Source organism: Moschus berezovskii, chromosome 8, assembly GCF_049115385.1.
Source record: "Moschus berezovskii isolate FMDL1 chromosome 8, NW_MosBer_1.0, whole genome shotgun sequence".
NCBI lineage: Eukaryota > Metazoa > Chordata > Mammalia > Artiodactyla > Moschidae > Moschus > Moschus berezovskii.
Genome location: NC_142467.1, coordinates 73754421 through 73777686, shown reverse-complemented (window position 1 = coordinate 73777686; position 23266 = coordinate 73754421). Strand labels below are relative to the sequence as shown.

General features: G+C 38.1%; 1 protein-coding gene across 6 annotated transcripts in view; it reads left to right on the top strand.

Moving 5' to 3' along the window:
* NSD1 (nuclear receptor binding SET domain protein 1) overlaps positions 1-23266 on the top strand; it is a 156728-nt gene that overhangs the window by 105470 nt on the left and 27992 nt on the right. For all 6 annotated transcript variants that reach the window (XM_055430175.2, XM_055430179.2, XM_055430174.2 and 3 more), the window contains 5 exons: positions 1486-1609; positions 8294-8494; positions 10255-10434; positions 17544-17700; positions 20398-20603. In XM_055430175.2, the coding sequence (XP_055286150.2) occupies positions 1486-1609; positions 8294-8494; positions 10255-10434; positions 17544-17700; positions 20398-20603 (868 nt within the window). The remainder of the gene's footprint in view (positions 1-1485; positions 1610-8293; positions 8495-10254; positions 10435-17543; positions 17701-20397; positions 20604-23266) is intronic.

Here is a 23266-nt window from a genome sequence, read left to right as displayed (position 1 = left end):
AAAATTGTCATATAGTATGAGGTAACATAACCCTGTGGTCCAGGTTTGTTTGGATCAGTCTTTGTTTCAGTCTGTTGTGCTTGTATAATTTATTAACAGCACCTTCTTTCATGTTCTGGTGTCCTGGTTGGAAAGATGAATTACATGGTCATCCCAATTAAAGGGTTAGTCTGTAATATCTGGTTAATTTGAAAATTTATTCTTCAGTACATAGTATACTTGAAGTGCTCCTGTTTGAGTGATGAAGGTGGATTTGTATGAATAGTAGATGATGGGAGGGCCAAACGTGATACTGGCTCAGGATCTTTTGTGGTCCCCCTCTTAATTCCTGGCTGCCTCTGGCCCTTTATTCCCAAAGCTTTTCTCCTTTCTTGCTTATTTAAACTTTGATGTTAGGTGGCCAAGATCTGTTCTGTTTCTTTAGGTTGTTGAAAATATTAGACTTGGCTAGCCATCTTTCCCCTTTTCTTGTCTTAGAAAGTAAGTATAAGACTTTTTTTATTTTTAACATTTTTCTGCTGATATTAGTATAGGGAAACAAGTGGAAAAATCACTGTAGGGGAAAATATTTAGAGGTGTAACAAACATTGGGAATTTCCAGAATTTTCATAACTCTTTAAATGTTTTGAAAGCAACAAAGTCAGATTTTTATTTCCTAAGACTCTATCATCATTCACACCCTGTTTTAGATGAGTTTAATTTAGAAAGGTGATCTGTCTCATATGGTTCTTGATGTATCTCAAGGGTTGTTCAGATGTCAATCAGAGCCCTTCTGGACTCTTGTGATCCCAATCCAACTGGGCAGTATTTCTTGCTTGAATGATTGCAGTAGCCTCTTTGATTATCTCTGCTTCCCTTCTTCATTTTTCATGTAGTCATAGGGACCTGTGCTTAGATAAATACCTAACTTCAACCTTTCCTTGGTATAGCTCTCATTATAGTGACACACATTTGTAATTAGAATAAAATCTGAAACTCTGTGCAATAATCTATAAGGCCACACAGCCAGGCTCTTGTTTGTCTTTTTCTCACTTCTACCACTTCTAACTTTTGTTTGCTTTTGTCCAGTGATGCTGACTTTGTGATTCATAAGCATGCAGTGGTTTTTCCTATCTGTGGGCTTTCTGTAACTTTCTGCCATCTTGGTCCCTTCATATCATATGGCTGACTTGTCATTCAGAGCCGAGTCTAAGAGGCCAATCCTAACCACTCAGTCCAAATTTGCTATTTGAAATTCTACTTATTTTCTGATATTTTTGTTTATTCATTTACTTGTACCTTCGTATCCTTAGAATGTAAGAATGATGGGAGCCAGGACCTTGTTGTTCCTGGCATAAAGGAGGTAATTAAATACTAGCTGAATGAATGGTGGTATTTCTTGTTTCTGCCAGAGCTGCTGCTTAATTTTTGCTTTAATGAAGACTTTCTGCTTGGTATTTTTAAAACCTTTCTCTATAGCCAGATCTGTTTTCTTTTTCCTAACAGAACTGTGAGAAACTGGGTGAGCTGCTATTATGTGAGGCTCAGTGCTGTGGGGCTTTCCACTTGGAGTGCCTTGGATTAACTGAAATGCCCAGAGGAAAGTTTATCTGCAATGAATGTCGCACAGGTAAAGTAGATAGGTCTTCTTCCAAGGAAGTTTTGAGCTTTTAAGTTTTTTAGGAAAAAATTGTTTATTAGAGACACTTTTTTGGGGTAATACTTAACTGATTTCTACAGACACTGAGATAGGTGCTCTGTGGTCTTTGCCCTCAAAAGAACTCAAAGTGAACAATGAATGTGCAGCATAACGTAATGCCAAGAGTGTTGTGAACATTAAAGTGCTGTGTGAACAAAGATGCACTAGTGCCAGAGAGGAAGGTATCTGAGTTTGGATTTAAGAGACAGATAGAAACTGGTCTGTGGAGGAGAAGAATGGAAGGTCCAGTAAAGAAAGTGTGAACTATTTGGGGAATAGATAACATAGTTCATAGTTTATGTTTGGAGTTCTAGGTATTTTAGGGAGGAGGCGAGGTATAGGTAGTGATGAGGAGGACTGCTGGGTTACTGATATTTTGTGTTTCTTGATCTGACTGGTAAGAAATGTATTCATTTCATGATTATTTGTGAACTTAATTTTATTAACGTATAATTAACAAAGAATACAAATTGTTTGACAGAAAAGTGAGAAAGAGCTGTTTTGTGAGAGTTATAAGATATATATATTGGGTCAGTAACTAGGAGTGGTCAGATGAGACCTCACAGCTGTGCTAAAAGGATTGCTCTTTCTTCAGCATTATGAGATGTTACAGTATGAAAATAGTGAGAAAATAGGGTTGACAATAAAGATCTTATAAGTCATTAAAACTGTAGGTGTGCATGATGTTGTGCAAATAGAAAGTATCTGTAGTATGAGAAGAGGGCTAATAGTACCTGGGGATACCATTTAAATGTGGCTACTGGAGGGTAAGGAGGAACTAGTCAAAAAAGAATATCTGTAGAGAGGCAGACGTGTCAGATAGACAAAGGAGGTTTTGGAGTGAAAAGGAGATCTGTTTTTGGAAGCAAGAGAGAGTGCCTTACTGAACCAGACTGAAAGATGAATGGGTAGCAGTGTACACTATGTATTACAGAAACTTAACTTCATTGGGAAAAAAAGCTGAAGGCAGGATATTTTAGGGTCAGGAGGAAGAACATCTTTAGTAGAATGAAGGTTGAGAATTATGTAGGGAAATAAATTTCCGTAATAGGGGAGATTATTGATATAGTACAGTCAGAGAGACAGGAGAGGATAGTCTTGAAGAGATGAAAAGATTAAAAAAGAATGTACCATGTAATTATGAGGAAGACAAACATTTTCCTTGACTTGGTGAGAGTGGTGGGGAAGGTTTTATAACTTTGTAGCTTGAAGGAAAGAGTGTAGGCTTAGACTAGCCCCTGTGGAAAATAAGAGACAGAATTAACTGGTGTCTGTAAGTAGATGGCTATGTCAGATTGAGTTGTTTCATCTTTCTGCCACCATCTTTCAGCAGTGTAGGAACAAAAGTTGGAAGACAAGATAGTTATGGGGTAATTTTGCCTTCTGCATAGTTGGGCTTTTGATCAGTTTGTGCCATACAGTGCCATCTAGCCCTGTAAATGAAATTTAGAAACTAATTTTAGGTATGTGCTTATCTCTGTTATTCTTATCTTCCTTATCTTCTTAGAAAGGTCTTTTTTTTTTTTTTAAATTTATTTTAACTTTCCGTTTTATATTGGACTGTAGTTGACTAACAGTGTTGTGTTAGTTTCAGGTATATGGCACAGTGATTCACTTGTATCTATTTTTTTAAATTCTTTTCCCATTTAGGTTGTTATATAATGTTGAACAGAGTTCCCTCTACTACACAGTAGATCCTTGTTGGTTAAGTATTTCAGATATTGCACTCTATACATGTCTATCTGAAACTCTCTAATTAAGATTCTGTGTATAAACCCTATCATACTGTATTTGTTTGTCTCTGTCTGACTTAGTTCACTCAGTATGACAATCTCTAGGTCCATCCATGTTGCTGCAAATGGCAGTTTCATTCTTTTTTAATGGTTGAGTAATATTCCATTTTATATAGGTACCACATCTTCTTTATCTGTTTGTCTATAGATATTTAGGTTGATTCTATATCTTGACTTGTAAACAGTGCTACAGTGAATACTGGGGTTCATGTATCCATTTAAACCTTGTTTTTCTCTGGATAATGCCCAGGAATGGGATTGCAGGATCATATGCTAGCTAAAAATCATCTTTATTGAAGTTCAATTTGCCTACTATACAATGTGCTTCTTTTAAATACATGTTTTGGTAGATTGGATAAAATGTATACACCCATGCAACCATGACCATAGTGAAGATTTAGAACATTACCATGATGCCAGAAAGTTTCCTTGTGATCAGATCCAGTCAGTCTTTTTGCACCTCACCCCTTCACCCCCATCATTAATTTCAGGTTAAACAGTGATCTGCTTTCTGTTCATAGCACATTAGATTTACCTTTTTTTAGAGTTTGTGTCCAGCTCACCATGATGAGACTCGTGTGTATTGATGTATGTATTGGTAATTCATTCTTTCTTAAAATAGTGTTATTGAGGTTTAATTGGTGTATAGTAAACACCCAAAGTACATTTTGGTAAGTTTTTCGTGTATGTGTGTGTACACACCTTTGAAACTATCCCTCTGTGTAGTTATCTTGAGAGTCAACAACATTGTTGTAGGTATTGAGAATTCATTTATTTTTATTGCCAGTGGTATTCCATTGTTTGGATATACCAGTTTGTTTATCCACTCATCTATTGATGTTTGGACAGTTCTCAGGTCGGGCTATTTTAAACAAAGCACTGTGTATCCTTTGTATGGATGAATTTTGTTGTATATTTATCAAAGAGCAGAATGGTGGTTTATATGGTCAGCTTTACTTTTTAAGAAACATTCAGTCCTGTACCATTTTGCATTCACATCAGCAGTGTGTGAGAGTTTTAATTCTGCCACATCTTCATCAACACTTGGTAGTGTCAGTCTTGTTAATTTAGCCATTTGACAGATGAGTAGTGGTATTTCATTATGGTTTTAACGTGCATTTCAGTAATGATGGATGATACTGCACATCTTTTTATGTGCTTAGTTTTCTGTTTTGAGGAAGAAAAAGTGCTCAAAGCTTGTTTTAAATTTTTTTTTTTTAATGTTGAGGTTAGTTTATCAATTTTTGTTTTAATTGACTGATTAATTCTTTTTATGTTGTTGTTAAGAAATCTTGCTAGACACGGTGTTGAAAAGATTTTGTTCTGAAAAGTTTTATAATTTTAGGTTTCACATTTAGGTCTATAGTCTATGTTGAATTAAGTTTTTTATGTATTACATGATGCAAGAGAAATTTTTTTTTTTTATTATTATTGGCTGCACTGGATCTTCATTGCTGCATGTAGGCTTTCTCTGGTTGCTGCGAATGGATGTCTGGGTGTGGTGCATGGGCTTCTCCTTGCCATGATTCCTCTTATTGTAGAGCTCGAACTCTAGGGCTTGTGGACTTCAGCAGTTGTAGCTCTCTGGCTCTAGAGCACGGGCTTAGTTGGCCTGCATTATGTGGAATCTTATGGACCAGTGATCAAATCCATGTCTCTTGCATTGGCAGGCAGATTCTTAACCACTGGACCATAGGGAAATCCAAGGTTATTATTTTTGAATGTAGAAAATTTTACCCAAGTTTTAGTAAAGGTGAATAAGTAAACATAAAGGAGTCATTTCTTATTTGGCTCACCCTGTTTTCCTGTAGTAGGATGAACGCACCATAACTTAAGGTTACTCCACTTCAGTATTGGCTGCCAGTTATTCAACATCAGGCAGGTAGATAGCTTCTTTTCAAATACTTAAGATTTTTTTCATAAAATTATTATTAGTTGGGTGATATCACTTATTTATGAAGATTTTAAATGGGTAATTTTAATATGTTCCTGTTTCCAGCAAGTGCCAAAAGCAGGCTTCATGTTCAAGTCTGTCTTGCCTCTCAAATCTGGAGAGAGGTAGATTTTTTTTTTTCCTGTCTTAAATTTTTCATTACAGAACTCCTCAGACATCTACAGAAATAGAAAACTATAAAAGTATAAACGATTCAATGTACTCATCACTTAGCTTCAGTAGTTACAACTTTTGGCCTCATTTTACTCAAAATATATGTACCTAGCATATTTTTTAAAAACTTAATTAATATCCAAGATAAACAGTAACTCCTGTGTGTCTTCAGCTACTCAGTCCCACTTTCAGATTTTCCCACTTTGTCTTTGAATATATTGTTCTATAGTGTTTTGAATCAAGATCCATATAAGGTCCCTGTATTGTATTTTTTGATAAAAAAAAATTCATCTATTGAATTTCTCTTAGTCTACAACTGTACCATTCCCCTCACCTGATTTTTTTTCAAAAGAGAAGTATATGTTTTATTTAGTCCAGTATATTAAAAATGTATTTGCATATAATTAACACATCAAGAGTGAAAGAGGAGAGTGAAAAGTTTGGCTTGAAGCTCAACATTCAGAAAACGAAGATCATGGCATCTGGTCCCATCACTTCATGGGAAATAGATGGGGAAACAGTGGAAACAGTGTCAGACTTTATTTTTTGGGGCTCCAAAATCACTGCAGATGCTGATTGCAGCCATGAAATTAAAAGACGCTTACTCCTTGGAAGGAAAGTTATGACCTACCTAGATAGTATATTAAAAAGCAGAGACATTACTTTGCCAACCAAGGTCCGTCTAGTCAAGGCTATGGTTTTTCCCGTGGTCATGTATGGATGTGAGAGTTGGACTGTGAAGAAAGCTGATCGTCGAAGAATTGATGCTTTTGAACTGTGGTGTTGGAGTCTTCTCTCTCTTGAGAGTCCCTTGGACTGTAAGGAGTTCCAGTCAGTCCATTCTAAAGGAGATCAATCCTGGGTGTTCACTGGAAGGACAGATGCTAAAGCTGAAACTCCAATACTTTGGCCACCTCATGCGACGAGTTGACTCACTGGAAAAGACTCTGTTGCTAGGAAAGGTTTGGGGCGGGAGGAGAAGGGGACGACAGAGAAATAGATGGCTGGATGGCATCACCGACTCTGTGGACATGAGTTTGAGTGAACTCTGGGAGTTGGTGATGGACAGGGAGGCCTGGTGTGCTGTGATTCATGGGGTCGCGGAGAGTCGGACACGACTGAGCGACTGGACTGGACTGAACTGAACTGAACTGAACACATTATTGACTGGGGAGTTTTTGCAGAAGGTAATGCCCATGGTGTTACATTGTCTCCAGTGAATAATGTGTTAATATGAAAATGACTGAAAATTTTTCCATTCTCTTTTGCTTGCCAGGTCTTCAAGCTGCAGTGTGTATTGACATTGACTACACATCTCAGATTGGACTAGTCCCATTTTAAGCGCTTAGTTTCCACCTGTGCTTTCCCTGTTGGCACCTGTGCTAAACCAGACCTTACCTGTCACCCCTGCATGACGAACCTTATAGCTGGATCCAAATAACTGCACATATTTGAGGGGCCCCTCACCCACTTTTTTAGTATTCTTTATTTCTTGGAACAGTGATCATTTGTCTGCTAAGTTTTCCATATTCTAAATTTGGTTGATAATATCCTTAATGTATCCTTTTAACTTGTTCATCTATCCTCTATATTTCCCAGAAACTTGTAGTTAGATCTGGAGGCTGGGTTAGGTCAGGTCAGCTTTCTTTTGGCAAGAGTATTTTGTGGGGGATGTATATGTCCTATCACATCACATCAGCAAGCATGTATTAAAATTTCTACTTAATAGTAACACTAAGATTGTTCAGTAGGTTCATGTTGTCATCCTGACCAGTCTTATAACGTTCTTTACTGTGATATTATGATTTTAAATAACCACATATTTGGTCTTTGTCCAGTTTCTGGTACAGAGGTCCTTAAACACTTGAAATTTCCTGAGTGATGAGAGCTATAAAGATGTTTGTCCTTTTTTTTTTTTTAATGTTAATGAGATGACTTTTGGATCCACGTAAAGGATGGGAGCTTATTGCCAGGAGAAACAATCATATGAGTAAAGGGATTCATCTCCCCCTGACATTTTTGGAGGGGAGAGTGCTAGAGGTTGGATTAGTCCCCAGTTGCTTGTGATCTAATCAACCATACCTAAGTAATGCGGCCTCCATTGAACCTTAAAAGGATGGGGTTTGGAGAACTTCTGGGTTGGTGAACACATAGAGATTAGGGGAATGTGACATGCATAGAGAGAGCCTGGAATCTCTGAGCCCTTTCCCCATACCTTATTCTGTGTATTTCTTTTATCTAACTGTTCCTGAATTATATCCTTTTTTAGTAAACTGATGATCTAGTAAGTAAAATGATTCTCTGAGTTCTATGAGCCACTGGAGCAAGTTAATCAAACCCAGCCTTTGATTTATAGCCAATTGGTCAGAAGTACAGATGACAGCCTTGTCTTATAACTGGTGTCTGAAAGACTGAATGTGGAGGACAGTCTTATGGGACTGAACCATTACTTAACCTGTGGAATCTGATATTACCTCCAAGTTGATAATGTCAAAATTGAGTTGAACTGTAGGATACCAGCTGGTGTCCGAGAGTTGCTTTGTGGTGTGGGCAACCTCCCACTCCCACCCCATGCTGGAATTTGTGGTGTGGCAACCTTCCATCCTCACCCCATGCTGGAATTTCATGCATAATTGTGTACTCACTAACTCTCCACCTAATGGGTTAGCACTGAGTGAATCCTTGTGTTTTATATTGTTTTTTTCTCTTTCCCAGGAATACATACCTGTTTTGTATGCAAGCAGAGTGGGGAAGATGTGAAAAGGTGCCTTCTGCCCTTATGTGGAAAGTTTTACCATGAAGAGTGCGTCCAGAAGTATCCACCCACCGTGATGCAGAACAAGGGTTTCCGGTGCTCCCTCCACATATGTACTACCTGCCACGCCGCCAATCCAGCCAGTGTTTCTGCATCTAAAGGTATGTGTTTCTTGTGTGGGCCAATCTAGTTACAGAACCTCAGCTTCATTGGTAGTGGATGTTTCCAGATGGAATCTATTGTCTATCTTCATGGCGTCTATCTTTTGTCAGCGTACCAGTATTTACTGTGAGAGGTCAGAGAGTAATAGACTAGTCTAGCAGCCACATTTTTACATGTGCTTTATGGAGCCTTGGCATTATGTAGTAGCTGTAAAATATTTATGTATTTATGGCTGTGCTGGGTCTTCGTTGGCTTTGCACAGATATGTGCAAAACTTTCTAGTTGTGGCAAGCAGGGTCTGCTCTTCATTTCACTGCACAGGCTTTTCATTGCAGTGGCTTTTCTTGTTGCAGAGCATAGGCTCTAGGTGCATGGGTGTCAGTAGTTGTGGCACATAGGCTCAGCGATTACCACTCATATCCTCCAGAGTGCGGCCTCAGTAGTTGTGGAACGTGGGCTTAGTTGTTCCCTGGCATTTAGAATCTTCCCAGAACTAGGGATCAAATCTTTCCCTTGCATTGGCAGGTGAAATTTTATCCACTGCACCACCAGGGAAACCCAGTAAATATTTGTCATTCAAGTGACATTTAGTTTGCAAAGGTGTTCTGCTAGATATCTTACATATTTTTTGACTGCACCATGTAGCTTGTGGGATCTTAGTTTCCCGACCAGGGATTGAACGTGTGCCCTGGGTAGTGAACACGCAGTGTCCTAACCACTGGACTGGTAGGGAATTCCCTCTGCTGGATATCCTCCTCCATTAGAACAAACTGTATTCTTCTCCTGTGGGCCCTGTATCTGTGGCTACCAGATGTGGTATCATTCGGACATGATATAGGGCAGAATTTGTTTTGTGCTGATTGGTTTTATTTTTGAAAATGGAAATTCCTATCCTGAAAATTTTTTCGTCTGTCATAGTTAGGCTGAGAGCTGAGCTTTCCAAACTGTATGTGGGCACAGGTAAACTCGTTTCTAAATTCTTTCTGCTTAGTAATAGTGGGTCTCTTACTGATTTCACTGAAAGACAAATATTGTGTCTCTGCTATTAAATCCTTATTTGCCCAAAGAGCCTCCCTTCTCCCAATAGGGACTGAGCAGGAAAAATGCAGCATGTTGACTTTTCTTTTAAACAGAGTGGCAGTACCTTCGGTAAAATGATTAAGATGATTTCCTGGCCCTGTAGATACAGTAACGTTCTTGCAATTTAACCAGCAGCTACCTTCCCCTTTTCAGTTGCTATTGCAGATTGCATTCAGGTGGCTTAGTAATGGTTTTTAATTGGTAAAGTATGTTAGAAAATATATCTCAAGTGGGTTTGAAGTAGAGAGGTTCATTCATCTAAAAGAATCACAGAAAAGTCAACAAAAGCAACCATTAATGTTTCTACCATCTGGTCTTTTAGTCTGATCATATACACACATACCACCACCGTTTAGTCTGCAGCTGATTCCAGTTTCCAAAGAGTCAGGACAGTGGTTTGAGTAGAGCTTATTCTTGCTGAGGCAGGCTTGCATACTGTTTTGGTGACTTTGATTCCGTAAGACTGTTTATCGTATGGTTCCCATCTCAGCTTTTTCATAGAGAATTGGGTATTTAAGATCTCTTCACCTAGCAGTGCTTCCATTTATTTGTGTCATTTTCCCAGTGCTAGCAAATAGACTTGAATAACATTGCTTTTATACTTATACTCACATTGTTTTTATACTTAATCTCTTTTTCCTTTGTCCCTCCCTGGTTTTTCTGCTTCTTGTATTTTTAGGTCGACTGATGCGCTGTGTCCGCTGCCCAGTGGCATACCATGCCAATGACTTTTGCCTGGCTGCTGGGTCAAAGATCCTTGCATCCAATAGCATCATCTGCCCTAATCACTTTACCCCCAGGCGTGGCTGCCGAAACCATGAGCATGTTAATGTTAGCTGGTGTTTTGTGTGCTCCGAAGGTAAGACATAACTTGCTGATGTATGGATAGTGTAAAGAGAGATGAATTTAGCAGTATTAGATTGCAACAAATATATAGTTTTCTTCACATTGCCACTAGAAACTATATTGGGAAGTGATGTCCTGAATTACTGATAACGGTACAGTGGTTTTGTTCCCCAATAGGGAGAGGTTTTATTTCTGTTATTTTGAATAATGATTTAATTTTAACAAAATGATAAACAGTTGAAACAATTAAAAAGATTAAGAGAAAAGGAACAAAGTCATTCTTGGAAAATTTGAGAATGTGGTCAAATGAATAAATTTAGGGGATATAATGTACAATATGGTGAGTATAGTTAACGATACTATATTTTTGAAAGTTGCTGGGAGATCAGATCTTAAATTATACACACTGCTTAAAATTGTAACTATTTGAAGTGTTTTTAATTTTTGGCTGTGCTGGGTCTTTGTTGCTCCATGCTGCACTCTCTCGTGGTGCATGGGCTTCTCATTGCAATGGCTTCTCTTATTGTGGAGCACAGGTTCAGTACTTGCAGCGTGTGAACTCTAGAGCACACAGGTTTCAATAGTTGTGTGGCACATGGGGCTTAGTTGGCCCGCGACATGTGGAATCTTCCTAAACCGGGGATCAAACCTGTGTCTCTGGTGCTGGCAAGTAGATTCTTAACCCCACACCAGGGAAGTCCGTGAGGTATTGAATGTGTTATCTGGTATTATTGTGGTAATCTTTTTACAGTATGTACATATCAAGTACATATATGTTTTTCACTTTAAATGTACACAATATTATATGTTAATTATATCTCAGTAAAGGTGGAGGTGAGTGAAAAATAAATTGGAAGTAAAAAAATAAATTTAAAAAACCCTAAATAGCCCCAAGTCCTATATCAGAAAAAAAACATTGCTTAATATTAAGTCATAATACTCCAGACAGAGGTGCATATAAGCAGGTAGAAGGGGCAGATGTTTGGATAGAAATAGCTCTAGAAGATGGTGTTACATAATTGTGTGTGGTTTTTTAAAATCAATTTTATATTTAAAAGGGAATAAATAAGAGGAAAGTAAAAGAATTTATGAACTTCTGTTAAATATTTCCTCACTATAACATATATTAGTTTCTATAAAGTTTTCTATGAAGGAAAAATAAGTTTTATTCTTTATCTGTATCTCCCCCACATCCCCTACTTAAAACATACTTACTTCTCCTAATTTAGAGCAGAATCAATATTATCCTTCTTAAACACAGCCTGATTTTTGCTAGTTACATTGAGTGGAATATTTAGTACTCCACCAGTCTGTTTACTGTGGTGCTTATAGTTCTGAATTCCTTATTTCAATTTTTCTCTTAGTTGGCCGAACTTCTGAGAAGCACCCAGGAGGCCTACATTTCTCTGCTTGAGACTGTTCAGCTTTTACCTCTGTTCTAGAAGCACACATTGGGTTACTATAAGATTGTTGGCCGCTTGTTCTTTTTCTAAAACTTTTATGGGTATTACTCTACTATCTTTTAGTGTTGAGGGTGGTACCAACACCCTCTTATCTAGTTTTTTTATTTCCTTTTCAAATTGACTAAAATTTGTTGGTTAGTAATTTGAGGGAAACAATTTTCTTGACTTTTCTATTTCTTAAGATCTACTTACTGGTGATACAATTGTATGAAAATTTGACTGGCTGCAAACATCCTGAGGGACTAATTTTTAAGAGTCAGCATTTGTATTTGAATTAGCATCCCTTTTGAAAAATGTGGATATACTGAAGAGTGCTAAAGCCAAAAAAAGTTTTATGACTGCTTTATGTGATTGAAAATGGTCAATCAGGACTTTGTTGTTGTTGCTCATAAGATTTTTGTAACATGACTAGGGTTTGCATCAGGACATCCTCAAATTATGGTGCTAATGTAGAATAAATAAAACAATATTAAATGCAGTCATTTGGGTAGAAATGGAATTGTTATGTAGTTATGGATATTTTACTGCACAAAGGTTTGTGCTGGATTTGGTTTTAGACATGTTAGCTTTGTGATAGTCTTGTATAAAATTTTATGGCATCATACTTTATTTTTGGCTTTTTAATATCTGTTCTTTATAAAATTGGTAAAGTGCTGCCTGTTTATCATTATACCAGTTATCTTTTTTATTAGAAGAAAATTAAAGATAATTTTGGTATGTAATAGCATTTAAATACAACATTGTATAATCCTGCTCTTAGTTTAAAAATAGACATCTGTCTGAGGCTAAAATGCAGGCTGCAAAAGTTTTCCATGTTTTATGAAAATGGGGAGATAAAAACAACTTTAGCACTAAACTGTTTTTAATTACATAAGTAGTATGAGATGGTTTCGAAAGTAGTGTGGTTTCTGTGTGATGGCAGTCTTAATTTGTGGCATAGTAATGAATACCCGAGAAAACTTAGTAGCTGTAGCAGTGGCTCTGAAAATGTGAGCCATGAATCCTTGGGAAGTGGAGAGGATCCAGAGACACGTTCAGAAGCCTTCATGACATCATGGCTCTTTCCATAATAATTCCTAGATGTTCCTTGCCTTTTTTACTTTGTTGGCATTTGCACTGGTGGTATATAGCCAGTAGTGAGTAAAAATACCAGCACCTTAGCACAAATCAAAGTGGTGGTTCTAAACTGTCCAAGTAAAAGCAGTAATTGTGTTCTGTGTCATTCACCCACTTGCAGTAAAAATAAAAACATGGAAGTTTCACGAAACAGTATCCTTGATTTTATTTATTTAGTTTTTAAAAATATTTATTTATTTGGCTTCGCTGGGTCTTAGTTGCAGCATGCAGGCTCTTTAGTTGCTGCATGCAGGATATAGTTCCCTGAACAGGGATTGAACCCAGACCCCTTGCATTGGGACCACAGAGGCTTAACCACTGGACCACCAGGGAAGTCCCACAATGTCCTTGATTTTAAAAAGTAAGTAAAATTTATTAAATCTCAACTCTTACATAGATGTGGTTTTGGGTATACATAAAGCAGGACATGAGTTTGAGTGAACTACGGGAGTTGGTGATGGACAGGGAGGCCTGGCGTGCTGTGATTCATGAGGTCGCAAAGAGTCGGACACGACTGATCGACTGAACTGAAAGCAGTTCTGTTGCATACTGATGATGTCTTAAGTTAAAGCATTCATGTAATTGAGTTGCAATCTGAACGAGCTGTCTTGTTTGTGGAACACCATTTTTAGTCTTAAAAATTACCGAGAAACTATGGCTCTTCATTCTTGGATATTTGTCAGATATTTTCTTGGAATGGATAAAAATGAGCATGTCAATTCAAGGGAAAACAACTGACAAAGTGTTGCCAATGATAAAACTTGAGTTCTTTAATGGAAATTAGAATTTTGGAAAACCTATACCTACTGACTCTGAGCTTAATGACTTCCTAGTATTTACTGATGAGATCATGGTGACACTAATAAATGAGACATTTTAGTGGTATGTAATGAAACAGGTCAGTATATGGAAGGTCTGGGACTTCCCTGGTGGTCTGTTGGCCCCATGCTCTCAGTGCAGGGGCCCCAGATTCAATCCCTGTTCAGGGAACTAGGTCCCACATGCCATAACTGAGAGTTCACATGCCACCGTGAAGAGTGAAGACCCAGTGTGCCACAACTAAGACCTTGTGCAGCCAAATAAATAAATAGAAATAAGTATTAAAAATATCTGGAAGATCTACCAGACTCAGCAAACTAATATTTTCCATAGGAACAATGCATGATGTTAAAAACCAGGCATATGTAAAGGATCCATTCAAAGTGCAAGACAGATCAATGAATTTTAATGTAATAGTACTGAAAGTTTATTAATATAGTTTCAGAGTTGACACCAACTAAGGTTTAGCCTGTGAGGTTTTAGTGTATAGTATCAAAGAAGGAGAGTTACAGTACTCCTTTTTCCAACTGTTCATCTGTGAGAGACCACATTTTCTTCATGTACATCAGCCAGACCACATTTTGCAACAAATTCAAGTAAAAAATATTTGCTAAAAAGTATGATGACCATTGGTCAAAATCATCAAAAGGTCTGCAAATAATAAATGCTGAAGAGGATGTGGAGAAAAGGGAACTCTTCTACACTATTGGTGGAAATGTAAATTGGTGTATGGAGAACAGAGAATGTTTACTCAGTCGTGTCCGACTCTTTGTTACCCTATAACCCACCAGGCTCCTCTGTCCATGGAATTTTCCAGGCAAGAATACTAGAATGGGTTGCCATTTCTTTTTCCAGGGGATCTTCCTGACCCAGTGATCAAACCCTGGTCTCCTAGCATTGCAGGCAGAGTCTTTACCTTCTGAGGCACGTTCCTTATGAAATGAAAAATAGAGTTAATCATATGACCCAGCAGTCCCACTCCTGGGCATATGTCCAAAAAAAGATGAAAACTCTATAATCTGAAAAGATACATGCACCCCAATATTCATAGCAGCACTATTCGCAATCACTAAGTTATCCATAAAAGTGTTACTTAATGTTAACGTAATAGGTTCATTGTTACTTTTTAATGAATTAATGCTATTTTTAGCCCATATCAACAAAAGTTCACTGGGAATCTCCTTATTTTTCAAGATTATAACATGTTCCTGAAAGATTTTTCTACCAAGGCCATGTAATTGGCAAACGGTTTTATTAAAAGGCCTGAGAATTTTTGATCCCAGTATCTAAGATTATCCTGCTGTTACAAGACGAGGAAAGAGTAATCTTAAGTCATTTTTTTTGCCCATGCCCATGTGTAGGAGAAAACTGAAGGTGGTTATCAGTGTTAGGCTAATAATATGGTAAATCATAAATTAGAAAGTAATCTATTCCTAGAATACAAGAATCTATTTATACTTAATTTTCTCTTACCTTCTTCCACCAAATATCACCTTTTCATCTTTTGGTTTCTATGCTAAAGCTGAAACTCCCAATACTTTGGCCACCTCATGCGACGAGTTGACTCACTGGAAAAGACTCTGATGCTGGGAAGGATTGGGGGCGGGAGGAGAAGGGGACGACAGAGGATGAGATGGCTGGATGGCATCACCGACTCGATGGACATGAGTTTGAGTGAACTCCGAGAGTTGGTGATGGTCAGTGAGGCCTGGCGTGCTGTGATTCATGGGGTCGCAAAGAGTCGGACACGACTGAGCGACTGAACTGAACTGAACCAAAGATGGTTCATGTGGTTTTCCTTCTTTTCTTCCTCTTTCTCCTATGTGTTTCCTTTATTCCCACCAGACAGACCCTCCTGCTTGTCTCCCATTCATCACCCAGAGTAATCCTGTCGATTTCTTTCTTCATATCCTTCCTTCATTTCAGTTCAGTTGCTCAGTCGTGACCAACTCTTTGTGACCCCATGAATCACAGCATGCCAGGCCTCCCAGCAGAACTGTTGTGCTTGCCACCCTTGCCCTTTCTTCACTGGTTATTCTTCAATGCAGATTTTTTCCCATGCCTTCTTTGAAGCCCTAATTCAGATGCCTTATTGTATATATTTTCTAGTTGTCATGAATGTCAGGTAAATAAAAGGATTTTTTTTTGTCTTTTTTACAGAGGCCATGTAATTGGCACATTGTTATTAAATTTTAACTCAGCAGGTAAATAAGCATAGAGAGGAATGTTATAAAGGGTATTCCATCATTGGGGTGGAGTTCTGGAAACTTGTTTTGTAGTAACAGAACCTCTTACGAAATGAAACCTTATTCTGAATCTGAACTCCAATGTACAAAACAGGAGATTTTCTCCAGTTGAAGCCAGAATTGGGTCTTAAGAGCACATTTCTGGCCACAACAAAACAAATACACCAAAACTTGTTTTATTGAGAAAAGGAAAGGCACAGTAGAAATCATTTGAGGATGGTGTCACAAAATTAAGTTTTTCATAGGTTTTTATGTGGGCAAAGAAGCACAGTTAAACCAGGAAGATGCACATACATACCTTGCTTATGGCTTTGTCCTTCGTTATCTCTTCAGGATGAAACTTGGAATTACATGCTTGAGTCTAGCCTGTTTGAACATGCTAGTTTCTAGCATGAGATAAATAAGGCATTTATTGTATTACTTATACGTGAAACTTCTTTATCTGAAATTCTTTATTACCTGTAACCATGATGTTTCAGATTCAAATATGTAAACTGAGTCACTTTGAGTAAAAATCTTTTAAGAAGTGAAAATTCATTCTCATTGCAATGTATATAGTTAATCTGGTATCTGAAAACTTAGCAGGAAAGGGGAGATCTTATATCTAACTGAAGTTCAGGCAAAAAATCACAGTAGTACATGTGATTTCTGTCACCAGTAAAAATCAGATATTATTGTAGATACATTGAAACCTTGTGTCCAGTCATTACTACTGCTAGATCTTATTTATGTGTTACAGAGGACTGTATGTAATTCTAAAATCTTGTTCTAACATTCTGATCATTTCACTCTATGTTCTTTTACGTATTAATTTTATGCATTTGTATAGTTTATTCTGCAAAGGGCCCTTAAGGTGGTGTGAGAGAACCCAACAAAAAATGATTAAAAAGTAATTTTAAAAAAGAGAAAAACTGACCTTATAGAGACTACTAATGTGCCAGACACTGTGAGGCGATTTATTTTCTTATTTAGTTCTCAGATAGGTATGATTATTTAGTGTTCATTGCAGAAAATACCTTACCATTGAAGAAGTTAAAGCTCAGCAAGGAAAGTGAATTCCCCATACTGATATATCTGTCATTTCAAATCTGACATCACTTAAAGCTTGTGCTCTTTATACTCTGGTCATTATGTATCATTGATATTTATTTATAATGTGTTGTCTTTTAATGAAGAGGAAGAAGTTTGGGGGGGGGGCAGGTTGTGTACATACATGACTTTTAGCGATTTATTTCTGCCCTCATTGCCCTAACTTAATTTTCCCAGTAAGATCTCATGACTCTTAACAGATCCCCAGGGGTATGATTCAAGTACATTGGAGAGGGAATATCTTATATAAAAGTCTTTGTAAGTAACTAATTAAATTACTAAGCCCTTGGCTGCAAGATAATTGGTTAGGAACTGAGAAAAACCTATTTCAGCTGGGTCCTTGTATGCAGCCTTGTGGTTCTGAGTGCCAGATTTTTTGATTCCCACAGGAGGCAGCCTTCTGTGTTGTGATTCTTGCCCTGCTGCTTTTCATCGTGAATGCCTGAACATTGATATCCCTGAAGGAAACTGGTACTGCAATGACTGTAAGGCAGGCAAAAAGCCACATTACAGAGAAATTGTCTGGGTAAAAGTTGGAAGATACAGGTGAGTAAGCATGAAGGGGACTGACAGTTCTTTCAACAGCCTGTGTTTCTTGTGTTTAACTTTTTAAATAAATGGCCTAATTAAAGAAGGTTTACCCACTCCCCCATTAACTTTCCATCATGAAAGAAAGAACTATATACTAAACTATATGTCGTCTGTAGAAGCTTTATTAATGAAAACAAATCAATGATATCACAAAAATGAAGGTGCATTGCTAACATTTTGGCATATTTACTTTCAGACACACCAATACATGCTCCTTCAAAACAACTGACCTGTTGTTATTTGTACCCAGTCATGTGTGTTGCTTTTTCTTTTTAAAATTACTTGTATTGCATATTGTTGATGTTTGGTTACTAAGTCATGTCCAGCTCTTTCTGACCCTGTGAACTGCAGTACGCCTGGCTTCCCTGTCCTTCCCTATCTCCTAGAGTTTGCTGAGACTCATGTCCATTGAGTTGGTGATGCCATCCAACCATATTATCCTCTGTTGTCCCCTTCTCCTGCCTTCAATCTTTCCCAGCATCATGGTCTTTTCAAGTGAATTGGCTCTTTGCATCAAGTGGCCAAAGTTTTAAAGCTTTGGTATCAGTCCTTGCAGTGAATATTCAGAGTTGATTTCCTTTAGGGTTGACTGGTTTGATCTCCTTGCAGTCCACAGGACCCTCAAGAGTCTTCTGCAGCACCACAATTTGAAAGCATCAATTCAGTTATTCAGTGCTTAGACTTCTAATGGTTCAACTCTTATATCTGTACATGACTACTGAAAAAACCATAGCTTTGACTATATGGGCTTTTGCTGGTAAAGCGATGTCTCTGCTTTTTAATAGCTGTCTAGATTTGTCATAGCTTTTCTTCCAAGGAACAGGTGTTTTTTAATTTTGTGGCTGTGGTCTTTTGGAGCCCAAGAAAAGAAAATTTGTCACTGTTTCCACTTTTTCCCCATCTATTTGCCATGAAGTGATGGGACCAGATGCTATGATCTTCTTTTTTTGAATGTTGAGTTTTAAGCCAGCTTTTTCAGTCTCCTCTTTCACCCACATTAAGAGGCTCTTCAGTTCTTCATTTTCTGCCATTAAGGTGCTATCATCTGCATATCTGAGGTTGTTGATGTTTCTCCCAGCTATCTTGATTCCAGCTTGTGAGTCATCCAGCCTGGAATTTCACATGATGTTGAGTGCACAAAAAATACTATAACATGCATGATTTTATAGAAATATTTGTGTGTGTACCTTCCAGTTTAAAAATATAGCATCTTTGAGGTTCCCTCCCTGCCCCTATCTGAATCTTCTCTCCCCATCCCTAGAAGTAACTGCAGTACTGCATTTTGTGTTTTTTCTTTGCCTGATTGTATACATTTACCATATGTGTGTTTGATTCTGTATGTTTTAGTCCTTTATATAAAGGAATTGTTGCCGTATTTTCTTGCAGCATGTTTTTTTATTTGTTCTTTTGCTCCTTAGATATTATGTTTCGTGCAGCGCTCCAGTTCATTCATATTTCACTGTTCCAGAGTGTTCCTTTATGTTTACATGCAGTGTGGTGTATTTATTTATTTATGTATTCTCATGTTTGAACTATGAACATTTTGTCAGTGTTTCTTGGTATATATGCACCGGAGTTTATTTACTGCATTGTCACAGTAGAATAGCATTGTCTTCCTAAAAGGTTGTTGTTGTAATTTATATGCTTGCTTTGCCAATCTGGTGGGGGTGGGGTATTATTTTGGGTGTTCCATTTTTGTATACTAATAATTTTTCAAAGTTGCCCTCTTTAAAGGCCAATTTGTATTTTGTTGTATAGTGTCCCACAGCTACTTCCATCATTCCCTTAATGTTGAATATTTAAATTGTTTACAGATTTTCATTCTTTCAGATTCTTCAGTGAGCACTATAGTCATAAAGTTTTGTCCATGTCTCTAATTACTTTCTTTTCTACATTCCTTAAAGTAGAAGAGCAGTCTGAGGGCGTTTGTTTGGGTCTCTGAGCATGTGTGTGAGGGTGGCATCTGCAGGCTTTTGGCACATACTGCTTGTTTCTTCTCTAGTTATATTGTAAGGGTGCCCTGGGTCAGACATTAATGTAGGCTTGATAGTATATTAAAAAGCAGAGACATTACTTTGCCAACAAAGGTCCGTCTAGTCAAGGCTATGGTTTTTCCCGTGGTCATGTATGGATGTGAGAGTTGGACTGTGAAGAAAGCTGATCGCCGAAGAATTGATGCTTTTGAACTGTGGTGTTGGAGAAGACTCTTGAGAGTCCCTTGTACCGCAAGGAGATCCAACCAGTCCATTCTAAAGGAGATCAATCCTGGGTGTTCATTGGAAGGACTGATGCTAAAGCTGAAACTGCAATACTTTGGCCACCTCATGCGATGAGTTGACTCACTGGAAAAGACTCTGATGCTGGGAAAGGTTTGGGGCGGGAGGAGAAGGGGATGACAGAGAATGAGATGGCTGGATGGCATCACCGACTCTGTGGACATGAGTTTGAGTGAACTCCGGGAGTTGGTGATGGACAGGGAGGCCTGGCGTGCTGTGATTCATGGGGTCGCGGAGAGTTGGACACGACTGAGCTACTGAACTGAACTGAACTGAGAGAGACATTGCTATTCTTTATTCCTCTCTCCAAAGTAGGATTCCTTTTAGTGCCTTGCAGCCTTCTAGAGGTTTTCTTCCTTGTTTTCACATTTCCCAGGTGGTGGCCAGCTGAGATCTGCCATCCTCGAGCTGTACCTTCCAATATTGACAAGATGAGACATGATGTAGGCGAGTTCCCTGTGCTCTTCTTTGGGTCTAATGACTATCTGTGGACTCACCAGGCCCGAGTCTTTCCCTACATGGAGGGGGATGTGAGCAGCAAGGATAAGATGGGCAAAGGAGTCGACGGGACATATAAAAAAGGTAACTTTATCCTTTTTATTTCTTGGGCCAACATAGATCTCTGTTGCCTGAGTATCTGCTCTCTGTTTGAATTAAATGTTTTAGAATTTATATACAGTCTTATTAACAGCTGTGTTCTACCCTCTGGACCAGTATGTGACTGCAGCTATAGAATTTTGCAGACAAGTTGACCCATGTAAATCAGTATTTTTGAAGATAACCTTTACTTAACTGAAATTTCCTTAAGGGATGTTTCTTATCAGTCCTGTTTTATCAGCATCCCATCAAGTAAGTACTGGAGCTTTGGAACTGTTTTATAGCTTGGCAAAGACCAGAATCTTAGCAGAGTCACATTTGTTCCAAGGAGAGTTGCTTTTTTTTTTTTTTTTTAAGTTAAGAAGAAATAAAATTCAACCAAAATTATAGAACAGTATAAGATAGTGAAAGCACATAAATGTTTTAAATCAGAGTTTTTTTTTAAGCTGGCCTAGCAATGAAGGAGAAAGGGCTATTTTGAGGCCAGGAGGGTCTGACAGCGATATCTCTCCCTATGTAATGAGTAAGAGTTGCTTTGAGAATTCAGTGAGATAATATAATAATCAGCCTGCAATGCATATAGTTGGTATCCCATCAGTGATAATTAGCTTCTTCCTTTAGCTGTCCTTTGAAAGGCAATACTGGTATCTCTTGTTATTTGAGTATGTTTGGACAGTGATGTGTAATATTTTGTCTGCATAGTGAGGTGAAGAGATTCCAAGTAGGTAGAACTTATTAGATGGGGAATGAAGATGATGTACATAAGGAACAAGTTTGACAGAAGTTTTGTTTGCCTCATGTTATTTCAAGGGTCCTCACTTACCTGTTGGAATGTGCTTTCTGTACAGATATGGGCCATCAGTACTAATACTACAGGAGTTTTGGTCTTGAGCCTTAGACTCTCAGGTGGTCAAGGGCCAAGTGATCAACATCTTTGCTTGTATAGAGCTGGCCACCATCAAGGCTAGGGGTGAAGTTGGAGTGTAGGAAATATTGCAGATCTGAGCCTACTGCTGTCTATGCCTTGAACTTCAGCTGGCTAGATGCCTCTGCCTTTAAGGAACCCATGGTTTTGTAGGAGGACACAGTCAAATGGTCATTCTTTGAGAGTGTTGTGGCAGAAATGTGCATGGTATGCTGTGGGAGCCAACCAAGAGGAAGTGAAACAGTGCTGAGGATGACAGTATGGAAGTCATGGATGAGTTTTTTCTTAAGTGATGCTTTCAAGATAATTAAAGCATTTTTTGTTTCCCAGTCCCTGTTCAAAGTTTGTTTTCCCACTTTGAGGCAACCCTATAAGTTAGATGCTATTATCTTTATCTTCTAATGAGGAAACTGAGGCACATAAAAGTTAAATTGGGAAAATTCTCTTGTGGTTAGGACAACGTGTTTTCACTGCTGACGGGCCAAATTCAGTATCTGGTCAGGGAACTAAGATCCTACTAGCTACATGGCATGGCCAAAAGGAAGTTTAATTTGTTGTCCAAAGTCCCTGTGCCAATAAGTGATATTCATACTCTAGAAGTTGGACCCCAGAATCCAAACTCTTAACCACTACACTGACTGTGAAGAAGTTAACTTAAAATGTAACAAGAAGACAGTGTATGTAAAAGTGCACCGTGAGTCTAACATGATGAGTTACTGATCTCCTGTCGGACACGACTGAGCGACTGAAATGAACTGAAGCATAGTGTTGGGCGAGTACCAGACTGTTTTACTGATAAGGTAGTTTAGTTATATGGTCAAAACAGAGTTTTATAAGTCTCAGTTTGAGTAGGATTTCAGGACCATGGAAAGTGAGAGGCTATATAGCCAGAACTGTCGATGAGATGGCTGTTTTAGTAGTTTGAAGCAGAGATGATGTGACTGTTACAGGGACTAGTCCGTTGGGTGGAGAGCATGATGGGTATTAGATAGTCAGTAAGTAGATCAGCTAGGTAGCACATGCCGAATAACAGGATGAAGGAAGGAGGGAACAACTGCAGGGAACATAAACTGCTGGATGGTAATGAGGATATGGAGAAAGAAGGGGTGAATCAGAGGGAAGATATTCTTTATTGTTTTGACAGATCATGGGGAGAGCAACAGAGAGGAAACTGGGAACATTTGGAATTCTTTTCAGTTTTTAACCTGAATCAAGAGTGATGAATTAAAAATTTAAAATGGATTAAAGATCTAAATGTAAGACCAGAAACTATAAAACTCCTAGAGGAGAATGTAGATAAAACACTCTCCGACATAAATCACAGCAGGATCCTCCAAGACCCACCTCCCAGAATATTGGAAATAAAAGCAAAAATAAACAAATGGGACCTAATTAAAATTAAAAGCTTCTGCACAGCAAAGGAAACTCTAAGCAAGGTGAAAAGACAGCCTTCAGAATGGGAGAAAATAATAGCAAATGAAGCAACTGATAAAGGATTAATCTCCAAATTATACAAGCAGCTCCTGCAGCTTAATTCCAGAAAACTAAGTGACCCAATCAAAAAATGGGCCAAAGAACTAAACAGACATTTCTCCAAAGAAGACATAAAGATGGCTAACAAACACATGAAAAAATGCTCAACATCCCTCATCATCAGAGAAATGCAAATCAAAACCACAATGAGATACCATTTCACACCAGTCAGAATGGCTGCTATCCAAAA